Source organism: Carassius gibelio, chromosome B11, assembly GCF_023724105.1.
Source record: "Carassius gibelio isolate Cgi1373 ecotype wild population from Czech Republic chromosome B11, carGib1.2-hapl.c, whole genome shotgun sequence".
Taxonomy (NCBI): Eukaryota; Metazoa; Chordata; class Actinopteri; order Cypriniformes; family Cyprinidae; genus Carassius; species Carassius gibelio.
The window spans coordinates 3591317-3606637 of record NC_068406.1 but is presented as its reverse complement, the minus strand read 5'-3'; the positions used below and the strand labels follow the sequence as shown (position 1 = coordinate 3606637).

General features: G+C 37.5%; 1 protein-coding gene across 2 annotated transcripts; it reads right to left on the bottom strand.

The window, feature by feature from the left end:
* Nucleotides 1–3534: 3534 nt before the first annotated feature.
* On the bottom strand, nt 3535–14737 carry LOC127968150 (heterogeneous nuclear ribonucleoprotein A1). 2 transcript variants are annotated; one of them, XR_008155900.1, is made up of 13 exons: nt 14605–14735; nt 13815–13937; nt 13574–13720; nt 13174–13384; nt 10642–10734; nt 7829–7900; nt 7447–7512; nt 6551–6709; nt 6292–6426; nt 6111–6180; nt 4168–4238; nt 3969–4079; nt 3535–3849 (listed from the first exon to the last, which is right to left on the bottom strand). XR_008155900.1 is itself a non-coding variant. In XM_052569097.1 (11 exons), the coding sequence occupies exons 1-10, from the start codon at nt 14614–14616 to the stop codon at nt 6119–6121; spliced, it is 1080 nt and encodes a 359-aa protein (XP_052425057.1). In that variant the 5' UTR covers nt 14617–14737; the 3' UTR covers nt 5255–5682; nt 6111–6118. The 2 variants fall into 2 exon arrangements, 1 of the variants encoding a protein (XP_052425057.1); XM_052569097.1 differs by lacking the exons at nt 3535–3849; nt 3969–4079; nt 4168–4238 and adding an exon at nt 5255–5682 and having other exon boundaries at nt 14605–14737.
* Nucleotides 14738–15321: the final 584 nt, after the last annotated feature.

The following is a 15321-nucleotide window of genomic DNA, read 5'->3' as shown; positions in this document are numbered from 1 at the left end:
GCTGAATATATTTAGCAGCTCCTACCAGTTAAAGATAAAGTACTTAATGTATTATTATTTTTATACCATTATTAATTAACTTACTTTAATACAGATATATATATATATATATGTATCTCACTCCAGCCAGGCAACCAATATTGGCTACCCTGATATAACATTTTACTCAGCTAATTTTAAAGTTTTTGTCTTCTGTGTAAAAATAACTTTCCTGAGTGTTTATTTTGTAATAAAACATTTCTGTTTCATAAAATTGGTACCGGCAACAGTTTAACATTATTAACTTTAGCCAATCTTTGCTATTATATTCTAATATCATAATGCCTCTGTTAACTAGTTATAGATTAAGAGTTGTTGTTAGATGGCTTGCTGCTGTGTATATAATTTATGTTGTTAAAATAACGTTCTGTAAATGCATTGTCTGCTGGTGTATTTAGCTACTTTTCAGTACACCACATTAGTGAAAGTCGTTGCTTAGAGAGTTTGACTCCTAACCCTAGGGTTGTGGGTTCGAATCTTGCACCAGCAATACCACAACTTAGATGCCCTTGAGCAAAGCACCAAACCCCCAACTGCACCACGGGCACTGCAGCATAAATGGCTGCTCACTGCTCTGGGTGTGTGTGCACTTTGGATGGGTTAAATGCAGAGCATGAATTCTGAGTATGGGTCACCATACTCGGCTGAATGTCTGGTCACTTTCACTTTTTAAATATGCCACTCGGTACTGGCTTTGAATGTTAAAGTGCAAATTAACACCTGACCACTCTTGTGGGTTTACTACTGTTGCAATTAAAAATCGTAGAAGGGTAAATCATTAGTATGATGTAAGCAACGTAGCTACAAACAAAAAAATAATTGACAATTTCTGTGTTAGATTTATAGTGTGAATAATCAAGCAATGACAATAATCAGTAATCGCCAAGGGGCCCCACACAAGCTCGGGCTGGTCCTGTCTCCTGGTGAAATGACCTGACCAAGTCAATCCAAGCAGCTGGATCCTAAACCATCTTCAAGAATAGTCTAAAAACATCTCTTCCATTTTTATTTGACCCTCTAACTTTAGCACTCTTCGTTCTAATGTTATTAAACAAAATGTAAATATTTGTTTCAGAAAACAAATATACTATGATATTCATTTTGTGCAATTCGTGCAAATTCAATGCCATGAATTTCTGCTCTGATTTAAAACCTTAAGGCATTAATTCATGGAAGTGAAGACTTTTAAAGACCTTTTTAACACCCACATACAGTATTGTTCAAAATAATAGCAGTACAATGTGACTAACCAGAATAATCAAGGTTTTTCGTATATTTTTTTTTATTGCTACGTGGCAAACAAGTTACCAGTAGGTTCAGTAGATTCTCAGAAAACAAATGAGACCCAGCATTCATGATATGCACGCTCTTAAGGCTGTGCAATTGGGCAATTAGTTGAATTAGTTGAAAGGGGTGTGTTCAAAAAAATAGCAGTGTGGCATTCAATCACTGAGGTCATCAATTTTGTGAAGAAACAGGTGTGAATCAGGTGGCCCCTATTTAAGGATGAAGCCAACACTTGTTGAACATGCATTTGAAAGCTGAGGAAAATGGGTCGTTCAAGACATTGTTCAGAAGAACAGCGTACTTTGATTAAAAAGTTGATTAGAGAGGGGAAAACCTATAAAGAGGTGCAAAAAATGATAGGCTGTTCAGCTAAAATGATCTCCAATGCCTTAAAATGGAGAGCAAAACCAGAGAGACGTGGAAGAAAACGGAAGACAACCATCAAAATGGATAGAAGAATAACCAGAATGGCAAAGGCTCAGCCAATGATCACCTCCAGGATGATCAAAGACAGTCTGGAGTTACCTGTAAGTACTGTGACATTTAGAAGACGTCTGTGTGAAGCTAATCTATTTTCAAGAATCCCCCGCAAAGTCCCTCTGTTAAAAAAAAGGCATGTGCAGAAGAGGTTACAATTTGCCAAAGAACACATCAACTGGCCTAAAGAGAAATGGAGGAACATTTTGTGGACTGATGAGAGTAAAATTGTTCTTTTTGGGTCCAAGGGCCACAGGCAGTTTGTGAGACGACCCCCAAACTCTGAATTCAAGCCACAGTACACAGTGAAGACAGTGAAGCATGGAGGTGCAAGCATTATGATATGGGCATGTTTCTCCTACTATGGTGTTGGGCCTATTTATCGCATACCAGGGATCATGGATCAGTTTGCATATGTTAAAATACTTGAAGAGGTCATGTTGCCCTATGCTGAAGAGGACATGCCCTTGAAATTGTTGTTCCAACAAGACAATGACCCAAAACACACTAGTAAACGGGCAAAGTCTTGGTTCCAAACCAACAAAATTAATGTTATGGAGTGGCCAGCCCAATCTCCAGACCTTAATCCAATTGAGAACTTGTGGGGTGATATCAAAAATGCTGTTTCTGAAGCAAAACCAAGAAATGTGAATGAATTGTGGAATGTTGTTAAAGAATCATGGAGTGGAATAACAGCTGAGAGGTGCCACAAGTTGGTTGACTCCATGCCACACAGATGTCAAGCAGTTTTAAAAAACTGTGGTCATACAACTAAATATTAGTTTAGTGATTCACAGGATTGCTAAATCCCAGAAAAAAAAAAATGTTTGTACAAAATAGTTTTGAGTTCGTACAGTCAAAGGTAGACACTGCTATTTTTTTGAACACACCCCTTTCAACTAATTGCCCAATTGCACAGCCTTAAGAGCGTGCATATCATGAATGCTGGGTCTTGTTTGTTTTCTGACAATCTACTGAACCTACTGGTAACTTGTTTGCCACGTAGCAATAAAAAATATACTAAAAACCTTGATTATTCTGGTTAGTCACATTGTACTGCTATTATTTTGAACAATACTGTATACCTTTTTCAATTCTCAGTCACTTATAAACCACTATGAACATTTGGATTTAAACAAATACATATAAAAAAAGCTGTCTTTTTTTTCAAGGCTTTTAGCATCCTGTAATCATCATTAGCCCCCCTTTAATAAAAGCTGAATGCTAATCCATAATTCTAACATTTCAGGAAGTCACTCCGCAAAAATAAGCATTTGATCTCTTTATACTTTATGCTTGTTAGGAGAGTAAAACATGTCACCTGTTCAATCTAGAACACTGCATATTTGTGTGCAGCTCATACATAGCCAAATCTACAAATAATAATAGGTTGCACTTTATTTTAGACTCTATGCACTCACAGAGCAGTCATCCAACAAAGAAATTAGTAATATAAGGGAACTGCATGGGTTAAAGTTAGATTGAGGGGCATGTTCAGGTCTTGTAACTGGTTATTATTACCTAGGTATGGCAATTACCTCATGCAGAACATTACATACATTATATATATATATATATATATATATATATATATACAACTTAAATATTTGGGCAAGACTGGCTATGAAAAAAAAAGAATAACCTCACTCATATGGTAGCTGTCAAATGCTTCAGAGTAGGTTAGGCAAGTGATTAATGATATTGAGCTTTGCATCCAAATGTTCATGCAACTATAATCAAAATATATTTTATTGCTCACATTTCTCAAGACAACTCAGCTGATATGTTGACATATCATACATAGACCCTTTTTCACTTGATCGGTTGAACCTGTTGATTAATTTTCTATAGTCTGGCTGTTACATATGCTTTTAATCCCGGCTGAATCACAAAATATAAATAGGTGTAAAATCACTGCTTTGGTAAATAAAGCATTTGATACTATACTTAAAAAACTGCACTATTAAAAAAAACATTGAAAAGTTAAAAAATTTCTAATGCTGTCCAGCAGATATTGTTTGGTATTTGACTCGGCGCTCTCACAACCTGTGGTGGAAAAAGAAAAGATTTGTGCATAAGGTTTAAACAAGGTTAACAATACAAAATTGTATGACTGTACAACTTCATTTAAAACAGACACTTACGATTAATTTAAATCATCTTACCAATTCAAATATTCTGGCCATGTGTCAATGTGGATAAAACAGCAAAATAATCCAGTGTTAAAATGTTTGAACAGTTGCTGTTTTTGGGGTAGGCCTCAGTCTTTAGCTACCCTAAACATAAAAAGAAAATAACAATTGGGGAACTTGCAAAAGGATACAGTATTTAAAAATATAAATAAATCTAATGACATGCACTCACCTTCGAGATCACCAGCCTTCATGAACTAGCGCTAACCATGTCGCAGGTATACAATCCATAAGTTTATATCCCTGGAAAAAGAATGAATGACTTAAAACCAAAAATAAGGAGAGAAACAAAGACATGTAGCCAAGCAAAAAGTGTATAGTCATAAGTGTCTCATGCACCACTGACACATAAGACTACTGTTACAACATAAAATTCTATACCGAACCTTACTTAAAACACAGTTGAAAACTTGCTCACTGTGATAGTTCGGCACTCAAGTTTTCACCACAAACACGAAAACAACCAAGCAACAAAATCTTTACACGGTTACCTAATTTTGAAGAGCACAAATAATTCACATGTAAAAAAATTTAAAAAAAAACACTAAAATTCTCCTCTTACCTACCAGTCTGGTATGTTAAATACCTTACTTTGGTAGCTGTTTCTCGCTAGTCTTACAACAGCAATCATCTGTTCTCAATAAGACTGCTGGCGATTCCAATAAGCTAGCCTCTCAGCTGGCTCATCCCAATGGCTAGCCTCTCTTCGATGGACTGCTTCTGAAAAGTCTCTTCTCTTTGGCTAGCCTTTAAGCTGGCTCCTCCCGACGGCTAGAATCTTTGCTGGCACTTCATCAGATAGTCTGACCGCTTATTTCGCAAGATTGCCTTCAGGCGGCATTTCAGAGTTGCTAAATATCCTCTTATGGATTTAATTCCCCAGTGGAACTCAAACAAAGAAATATTGTTTGTCCAAAACATAAACCAGGATGTGTACTAGGCCCAATTATAATTATGAATGAACAAGCTAATTAAAGTTTGCTGAAGTTCAGTTTGTAGATCTCAGACTTCTTTACAGGTATTTCACATGAAAGTTGCAAGAAACCAGCGTTACTTTAATTATCCAGTAATTCAGGCTTACGAATGCTTTAACCAAAGGTCAAAATGACTTTAGGGTAAAGCTTTAAACCTACATCACAAAAGACTAATACCTAACAGCATCAGAGCATGCTGCAGGTCTGTGGCGTAAAATACAATCAATCATTCATGCATCCGGGCAATTATTCACAATTTCCAAAACAAAACACTGACGAATACAATTAAATAAAAAAAACTGTAGCGGTTTATTTAATCTTGATTGGTGACTGTTCACATTAAAAAAAGGAAAATAAATGTAAAAGAAAAAACACAGACACCCTACTGGTTCAAGAGAAAAGCCAACACAACAATTAAACCCTGCATAAAATCTCATTGGAATGCTTTGCACTTCACAGACAAAAAAGGGAAAACTACAAACTAGTAAATATCTTCCAGGACAAGAGTACTTTTGAAACGTTCCTTTTTTTTTTTCACTTTCAACCCTCCCCCACCCCCACATGATTTTCCTCCCCTATTGAACACGTTCTCTTCGTATGGCAGACGTTAATATCGCCACCACACTGCTTGGCTGGGCAGATCTAGGTGTAAACCTGCTTGCTTCTCTCCTTTCCCTGTCATCTCTCTCTGGCTCTCCTCTAAGTACTGTGGCCTGTTGGACAATACGGAACATAAATTCAGTTACACTTTGCAACCTTGCTTTGTCTTTATCAAGAGCTGAACTGGAGGGGAATGAGTAGTAGTAGCACAGAAGCAAACCTTCAGGTCAGCTAAGACTGCATGGTTAGGACAATGGGGATGAGTTTGCATGTGCTGCAGCCAGAAGGTTTGGAGAGCAACTCAAAATCAACATTCGTCTTGTGATACTGGATCTTAGCTTTAATAGATTTGAAGGTTTGCTGCTGGATCCCCTGCACTGAAAACTCAATAGTTTTACTCATTTACCGACCAAATGAAGCGTGATTACGGGCTAACATTTACATAGGTAACGCATCTTATGAGATGTTTGGACATGGATGAACTATAAACAAACTAATGGCTAACTTTAGAGGCCTCTTCCATACGTGGGGCAATTCTTACCCTGGAGTCTAAAACCTTCTCCCACCAGAGCCTCCTCCATAACCACCACCAGAGCCTCCTCCATAACCACCTACAAAAGAACCGTGATTGAGACATCTGACATCTCAAAACACTTCAGCATGGAATGGAAATGCTTTGAATTTAAATGTACTTATTCAATAACACTGCAATGTTCACTCACCGCCATATGGGCCGCCACCGCCACCGCTCCTTCCACCACCTCCGTAGTTTCCTCCCTTCATCGGGCCATAGTTAGAGGAAGATTGATTGTTGTAGTTGCCAAAGTCATTGTAGCCTCCGCCACCTCCAAAGTTGCCTGCAAAAATACAGTAACTCTTTCAAAACGATTCAAGGCAGGATGGCAGAATAATTTTTTAAAAAGCAAACCTAGGAGAACAAAAAAATAAGAACATGACGAAATGGTTCACAAGGTAACTGACCTCCTCCGAAGTTGCCTCCACCACCATTGTTGTAGTTATCATAGCCACCGCCGCCGCCACCGTAGCCTCCACCCTGGTTTCCATAGCCGCCACCACCTCCGCTGCCTCCACCATAACCACGGTTACCACCATAATTAGGTCCACCTCCACCATAGCCACCTGATAAAGAGATGGGACATAAACATAATCATTGAAACACTGTTGAATGGTAAATGTGAATTAGGGCTGTAGCTATCAAATATTTTAGTAATCGAGTATTCTACCAAAAAATTCCATCGATTAATCGAGTAATCAGAAAAAATGTGTTTTTGCTTAAAGTGCAATATTAATTATGTAAGAGAAAAGAAGACTCCTGGACCTCTTAAAATGAACAACTAGGTTTCCATTTTTAGAAAAAAAAATATTTGTATTTTTTAAATGCATAGAATGCAATGCATACACCAAAAATAAACATTTGATTATTACCCATTGTTTATCGGTCTGTACTTGTACTGTGAACAATGACTATAAAGTTGACATTAATTAAGTGCATTTAAGTGCCATTTGGTTGGGGTTTTAAATAAAGCATTTTCTGAGATGGACATTAAACATTAAACACATAAAACATTAATTTAATTTATCTTTTAATTATTGAAAATTAAGCAAACTTAACTTTTTGGTAAACAAAGGGGATTTACTATTAAAAATAAAACATGGAAGAAATTTTTAGTAGTAGGCTATGTTCATTCCGCTTGTGTCTCCTTCTGCTTTGTGGGTGACGTAAACACGTTGTGTTACATTAAAACAATCCTTGCGAAAGAACCTGAAGTGAGATTTAAAATAAATTAAAAGAGGCTTTGAGGCAGGGGAATGTCGTTTCAGCCATAATGTGAATCATTATAAAAATCTTTATATACCATTCCCTCCATAGCCATTATATCCATCGCCTCCACCGTAACCACCTCTTCCTCCTCCATATCCACCTACAAAAGGAAAAACATTGCGAAATGAATAACTCAAGAAACACTGTGGACCAGTAGTTCTCAAAAAAGTGGGTCAGTGTGTTATTACATCCCAAATAATAATTTAATAATTTCCATTATTCCATGATGCAATATGCATAATACAAAGTGAAATGAAGTAGGACTAATCTAGCCACTTTGGGTTTGATACAATTATGCACATTTGAGGATGTCTGCATAATTTGTAAATTTTATGTTTAGTATGGTACAGACTTCTAGAATATCTGTGATAGACCACTACAAACTATGAAACAGAAATGAGAACGTGCAATTGTACCTCCATATCCTCCACCTCTGCCAAAGTTTCCACCACCACCACCACCTCCACCACCTCCTCCTCCTCGCCCGCCTGTAAGATGAATTTAATGAAAAAGTTATTTTGGTTCAGGTCTTTTGAACATATCAAAGAGCTATTCAACATATCAAGACAGCTAAAATAAAAATGATGCTGTGGCACATTTTATTTTCCCTGATGTCTTTGTTATTGCATTCCTTTTCTAGTAATTCTTACTAGAGCCAGACAGATAAATTGTTTAGCCGATATTATCTATCCATCTATATCCATCTATATAAGGGATGTCAACGATTAATCGATGATCGATTAATTTTCGATAAGAGATGCAATCAATTAAAGCTATCGATGGTCGGTTTAACCTTTTTAATGTTGGGTTGCGTGCAGCTCGTGCGCAAAACACGTGCGAGCGGCTGTGAGTGACGGTGACCGTATATAAATGCATCATAATTCATAATGTACAAATTAAGCTTTTAATGTGATTTAAACTATAAAAGTACATTAAAATAGAAACAACATAAAGTTCTTCAATATGGAAAGCAATAGAAATAAATAACCAAGTCATTTCACCAGATAATTATTTCATATCGTGCGCTTTGCAGGGCTGCGGGACACTAGGCTATTCCTTCAACTTCTTAATTCATTTCTACGACTTATTAATTTGTGGAAATGGTTCATGTTTCATTAATTTTGTTCCTTAACCCATGATTTAACTGAATTGAGGGAACAAAATAAATTTTACGAATTCTTAATTCATGAATATATGGGATGCTTTAAGGATAAGGATTAATAGCGCCTCATGCACAACCCCCCACACGTATTCTAACAATTCAAACTTACATCTCAGTCTGTTAATTATCAGAATAAAATACAGTCAACCAAACATATAAAAGGTTAAACTGGTCAGTTTAAATAGACCTTAGTATGCCAGTCCACTATGCGGTTATGTTAAGGACGTTTTTGCTTATGTGAAGAGGATGATCTTTTCCGTCTATATGCAAATGTGTGTTAAGTACCAGCCTGGTAGTTTACATTATAAATAATAGTTTAACATTAGGGCTGGGTATATATATAAAAAAAAAAAAAAAAAAAGATTTTTCGATTAATCAGTTTTTTTAAATGTGGTCGATTCAAAATCTATTCTAAAAGGCCACGAATAAATTTTTTCCCACATACTGATATCTGCAAACATTGAACACAAGATTACCGTTAATCTAATTACTAGTCTTCTCCACTAGATGTCACCCTCTTATTTGCCTTGCACGATGTTACCAAAGCGCGAGAGGCGAACCAGTCATTCATTCATTCAGTGCTTAAAATGGCGGTTTCAGGTTCTTTGTCGATATTGACGCCACCTTCACATAAAAAGTCAGAGGTATGGAAGCATTTTAGATTTCGCAAGCAAGACGACGACAATAGTGTTAAAGACAAGAAGAAAGCTATTTACGTGATTTGTAACGCAGAGATGAAATGCTGTAGTAATACTACAAATCTGAATGTATTCATCATGTATGAATTTATTTCTTCTGTTGAACCGCAAAATAAATAAATAAATATATATATATATAAAGTCATTTTGAGACCAAAAACAGTTTGGTTCCCCATATTCTTCAAAACATCTATTTTTTTTGTTCAGCAGAAGAAAAAACATTACATATTTCAAACTCACGCTGGTTCTGTCCTCGTATGCACACACGCACTGTCACGATCTAATGCACTGTAAATGCCGGATTTTTTTACACAAGTAGGCCTACCGGGATGCAAAAATACCAAATCTGACATTTACCGGAAAAGGATCCAGCAAGATCAAACTAAGTAATGGTAATAATACTCAGATAAAAAAATTTCATGTGATCAACATATTATCACATGTGCTATAACACTTTTAACAATGCATCTGGTTCGTCCAATGTTATTGCTATGTCCATTAGGGGTGTCACGATTCTCCAAATCCTCGATTCGATTGCATTTTCGATTCGATTTTTACATTGAGACAGTCATGAAGCTCTGTGTTGCTCTGGATGTCCAGCAGTCTGTAGTCAAGGCAACTAAATGTGCGCTGCTCAGACCTTCAATAACTTTCTCTTTTGCATTATTGTACATGGAGGGAATCACCGTATCTACCGCACGCTTAATTGCATTTGCACGAGTTGAGTTGCTTGGAAGTTTAATTCCAAATGAAGATGGAAGAGTAGTTTGTGTAGTTGCTGGTTTAACAGATAAATCTATGTTTTTGTGGTGCCTGCGGAGATGCCCCGCCATGTTAGTCGTGCTGCCAGTGAGAGAATATGGTACACGCACATAGCACAGCTTGCAAACTGTTGTTTTTTTGTCGACAACGCGAACGTTGTCAACATAACTCACTGGAAATCCAAAATACTTCCACACCAGCGACTTTAGTGAAAGAGGAGGGGATTCGAGTTCTGTCGATGGGTCTCCTGCATCTGCAGTTGCCATGCTATCTTTTGAGTGGCTGTTAGAGGAGGTTTGACTCGCAGCACTTCAACAAACGTGTTTTTTTCTGCTTGGCAAGTAACCAGACGCAACATGGGGGCGGGGCAGCATCGACGATTCCATTTTTTAATTCGAAGTTTGAGACTGTGACTTAATTTCGATCGATTTCGATTGACACCCCTAATGTCCATATTAAATAAATAAAAATAATAATAACAGTTTGTTTTGCAGCAGTGCCAGTCGGACAGTGCCTGACTGCGCAGCACAGCCACACGCGCCACAGTTACATTTGAGAATTGTATTTTAAATGCCATAATGTCAGTTGAAAACATTGCAATTCTTACCTCGTTGATTCACTGACACCCTGTTCATTTCCTCTCTGGAGAGAGCTTTCCTGACTTCACAGTTGTGTCCATTTACTGTGTGGTATTTCTGTACTGTGGGTTAAATGGAACAAATAAAGACTGTGTTAAAAGAGACACACACACATACATATACACATATATATTCACATTTATATTCTAGGGGTGTAACGGTACATGTATTCGTACCGGACCGTTTCGGTACAGGGCTTTCACGTACGGTGCACGTGTGTACCGAATGACGGAATGCAATATTTTGTGTGCGGAACACAAGTACATTTTTGTGTTTCCAAAAAGACATATTAAGTGGCGGAATTCTCCGCGTTCAGCACAAATCCCACCCTGCAGCTGATTCTAAGGCCGTCGAAACACTGGATGTGTGGCGCAAGCGTCTCAGCTGCATGGCGTGTCTGTTTTTAATTCGGTTCCCATGTTAACAGGTTAGAGCTTGCAGACTGCCTGCCGCGTGGAAAACGCGTGCATGCTAGAAATAGAACCGACGCCTATTTTTCACGCGACACACAAGCGTGTTGGAAGCGTTTCCAGGCAAAATAGAATAGGAAAATATGTTTATACGTCTATAGGTTGACAAATTCAGATATACTGTATTTTCCGGACTATAAGTTGCACTTTTTTTCATAGTTTGGCTGGTCCTGCGACTTATAGCCAGGTGCGACTTTGACATGAATTTGACATGAACCAAGAGAAATTAACTAAGACAAATGAACCAAGAGAAAACATTACCATCTCCAGCCGCCAGAGGGCGCTCTAATGCTGCTCAGTGCTCTTGTAGTCTACCACAGAAAACAGAACGCCCTCTTGCAGCTGTAGAAGGTAATGTTTTTTCTTGGTTTTTGGTTCTAAATAAATGCGACTTATAGTCCGGTGCAACTTATATATGTTTTTTTCCTCATGACGTATTTTTGGACTGATGCGACTTATACTCAGGTGCGACTTATAGTCCGAAAAATACGTTAAATGTAATTTTAAAAAATACATTAATAATTATCGATTTTCAAATATTGCACCTGTCAAACATAGTCTATTTTGCCGTCAATACAGTTGACGGTGTCCTTTATCAGTAGGCTTTATATTTATACTCAACATGAAATCTAGATATTGTTGTCATGAAGACAAGAGCCTGGTCTGTCGGCGGTCTCCCTCTATGTCACCTACAGCAGCAGCAGCGCGCCAGCGCCACGTCAGGCACGGTTCTGGAGAGGCAGGCCTACAAGCTGTTATTGGTAATGCTGCACTGTAATCATAGTTATTATATTTTTCATTATATTTTATTATATGATATTGGTTTGAGAATGAGAGTATTTTATTTAGTGGAGAACTTGCAGCAGTATTTTATTTCTTATTCTTTTTTTATTTTATATATATTTTATTAAAAATATATATTTTTTAAGTGTATAGTAATTAGGGGTGTCAAAATTAATCGTTTCTACGGTGCGTTGCGATGCAGACGAGGACGATTCGGTTTCGGTTCAGTAATAGACCATAACCGGTTATAATGTAGGCTACTGACGCATTTCTGACGTGACAGAGTCGTATGTGACAATAACGGCACATTACATTAGCGATAACTGGAAGATTTTGTCTCATGTGCTGCAAACGAGAGCCGTTTATGAGTCTTACACGGGTGCTCATCTGGCAGAGCTACTGTCTCATGTCGTGGATGAATGGCAGCTATCACATAAGGATGTAGTGCTTGTAACAGATAATGCGTCGAACATGATCGCTGCAGCTCAATTCGGAAAAATCCCCCTAGTAACATGCTTCGCGCATACGCTGAATCTGGCATCCCAGCGCGAGCTTAAAGTGGGCGCGCTCTCCAGGCTTTTGGACAGAATCCGAAACACTGCTGAAGTGCAGATTTAAGTTTTTGTATATTGATTATATTCAAGTAGGTTTGGCCTCTTGTTTATTTTGGTTTGTAATTTAATTTCATGTTTATACATTTGTCAATATTTAAATGTTTTACAAGAAAGTACACTGCACTATATAAGTATTTAAGTACACTCCCTGCATTATGCACTTTTAGTACTTACATTTGTGTGTTCTAATCTAATGCTGCTGTTGCCTCTGTGCCCAGACTTGAGTTTTATTTGATGTTTGATACATTCAAGAAGCGTGTTTCAGGTAAAATTAAAGGTTCAGTTTACATATCTAACTGCTTGTATTTATTGACGAAATTGTAAACATGTGAAGCAAAATTGAAAAATAAGGATGCAGTGCATCATCAATGCATTGTGATGCATCGAGATAATCGAATCGAACTGAATCGATGACTTGATAATCATAATCGAACCGAACCGTGAGAACAGTGTAGGTTCACACCTCTAATAGTAATAAACAACCTGCAGTTTAATGTTTGCATTTCTTTCCCTTACTGTACCGAAAATGAACCGAACTGTGACTTTAAAACCGAGGTACGGTTCAAATGCCAACTTGTAATTGGGGGCTAAAACTGCTATATATTGTGGACACAAAAGAGTGGCAGACACTTACTGACAATCCTGTCAACAGCATCATGGTCATCAAATGTTATGAAGGCGAAGCCCCTCCTCTTATCACTGTTCTTCTCAGTCATGATGTTCACCTCGTCAATTTTACCAAACTGGCTGAAATACTCGCGCAGATGTTCCTCATCCGTGTCTTCTTTGATTCCACCCACAAACATTTTTTTAACAGTGGAGTGAGCACCTGGTCTGCTCGAGTCCTGAAAACATTGTACGAGCAATTATTGCAATATACAAATATATATACACAAATAAAATAAATATATATATATATGTGTGTGTGTGTAATTCATTCACAAATATCAGTATAACAAATAACAAAAAATCTTATTTAATTTGATTTATACACAGGAACACAGACTGTAAGGTCTCTCAGAATTAACACCTACTTCTCTAGACACTGCCCTCTTGGGTTCAACAGCTCTTCCATCCACTTTGTGCGGACGAGCATCCATCGCCGCATCCACCTCATTCACCGAACTATAGGTCACAAACCCAAAACCCCTCGACCTCTTTGTGTTGGGGTCCCTCATCACCTGTGAGTAGACAGGAGTAAAGAAAAGACATAAGCAGCTGGTCTCAGAGCCTGCTCTCGTTCATTAGCATGTGAATGCACGCAGATGTACTCACCACACAGTCTGTAAGAGTCCCCCATTGCTCGAAGTGGGCCCTTAGACTCTCATCTGTTGTCTCAAAACTGAGGCCCCCGATAAAGAGCTTTCGGAGCTGCTCAGGCTCACGGGGGGTCTGTTGCTGTGAGAGAGAAAAAAATAATAATAATTTAATTACATGACAACGTTGCATAAACAGAAACCGACTACCTATTCAAACAGAAAAAGCATTTTTAAAAAGAGCTATCTAACGTTAGGCGTTTTCCCTGCAACCGTTTTGCAAAAACACAAACCAAAGGAGCACTGAAAAACAAGTTTCTTTAATGCAAAGGATGCAATCTGAACTACCTTTTTAATTTATCAACATCAAAACTGCCAATGCTACCGAGCACTTTTCATATTGTGTGGATAAAATCGCTCGCTGATGCAGGAGCGCATCTGCAGTAGTGCGGCCTACAGCACCGCAACGAATAAAATGTATCTAACGTTATATATTTTTAAAAGCCGATAGAAAAACACATTTACTCCAATAAAAACTGATCTCAGGAAAGCACAAGTGATAACATAATGAAGGGTTGAACCAATTCAAAACAAAGGAATTGCGTTTTAACTCATGTATCTACACGAACCTCGGCTGCGAACAAAGACATTAGAGGAAGCCGCAAGGAAATTGGCGCTTTTACCAAGAAATAATTTCTGTAATTAAATTATCTCACTCTTTTACATTTGACTTCATGGCTATCACAAAATGCATAACTGTTATATCGCAATATATATGATAAAACCACAATATTTTGGGGGGTTTTTACCTCTTTGGACATGGCGGTCTCCCGGTGACTGACAGCAGACCTCGCACGAGCTCGCACCGACTGCGCAACCGCTACAGCGCGCGACGCTCTGTTCTCATCGCCGGGTAAACAACAGCATCCAAAGTGAATACCGCCACCTACTGTGTTGGAGTGTGTAAGAGTCTTCTTATTTTCTCCTAATAAGGACAGTATAATGCAAATAAATAGTTAGATAAATAAATAAATAACAATTTGATGCCCTAACAACTTCAAAATGAGTATTTATTAGCCAATTATCTTACTGTTTCGTTAATATATACATGAAAATATTTTCTTCACAAAAATTCCTAGGTTTTTTTTCGTACATGCTTTTCATTTCCTTGCATCACATTAATCTGCATTAACACAATAACCTATTCATTAGAAATGTGTTGTGTTATTGTGTCTTGTGCACCTTAAAAACATACCTTTTTTTTTTTACTTCTAAATACTATTCTTAATTGATTTTGTCAGTGAGTATTCTCTCTAATATCCTCTGCCTTTAATTTATGTATCCCAAATCTTTTGTCAATATTTGGAATTGTCACTTTTAATTAATAAATTTAATCATTTCTATCTTAATTTTTTTCCAAGGGCAATCTATCTTTTGTCATTATGATTCAACACAGTTTTTTTGCTAATTTGTCAGCTATTGATATACCACTGAGCAAAAGTCTTGAACCATGGTTTTGAGCCAGT

What these genes read in the sequence shown, in the direction of transcription:
- LOC127968150 (XM_052569097.1), bottom strand. An exon ending in TGCTGTTGACAGGATTGTCA is followed by an intron (nt 10,735 to 13,173) that starts GTAAGTGTCTGC and finishes TTTAACCCACAG; the next exon opens with TACAGAAATACCACACAGTA. An exon ending in TGGAGGCAACTTCGGAGGAG is followed by an intron (nt 6,427 to 6,550) that starts GTCAGTTACCTT and finishes GTATTTTTGCAG; the next exon opens with GCAACTTTGGAGGTGGCGGA.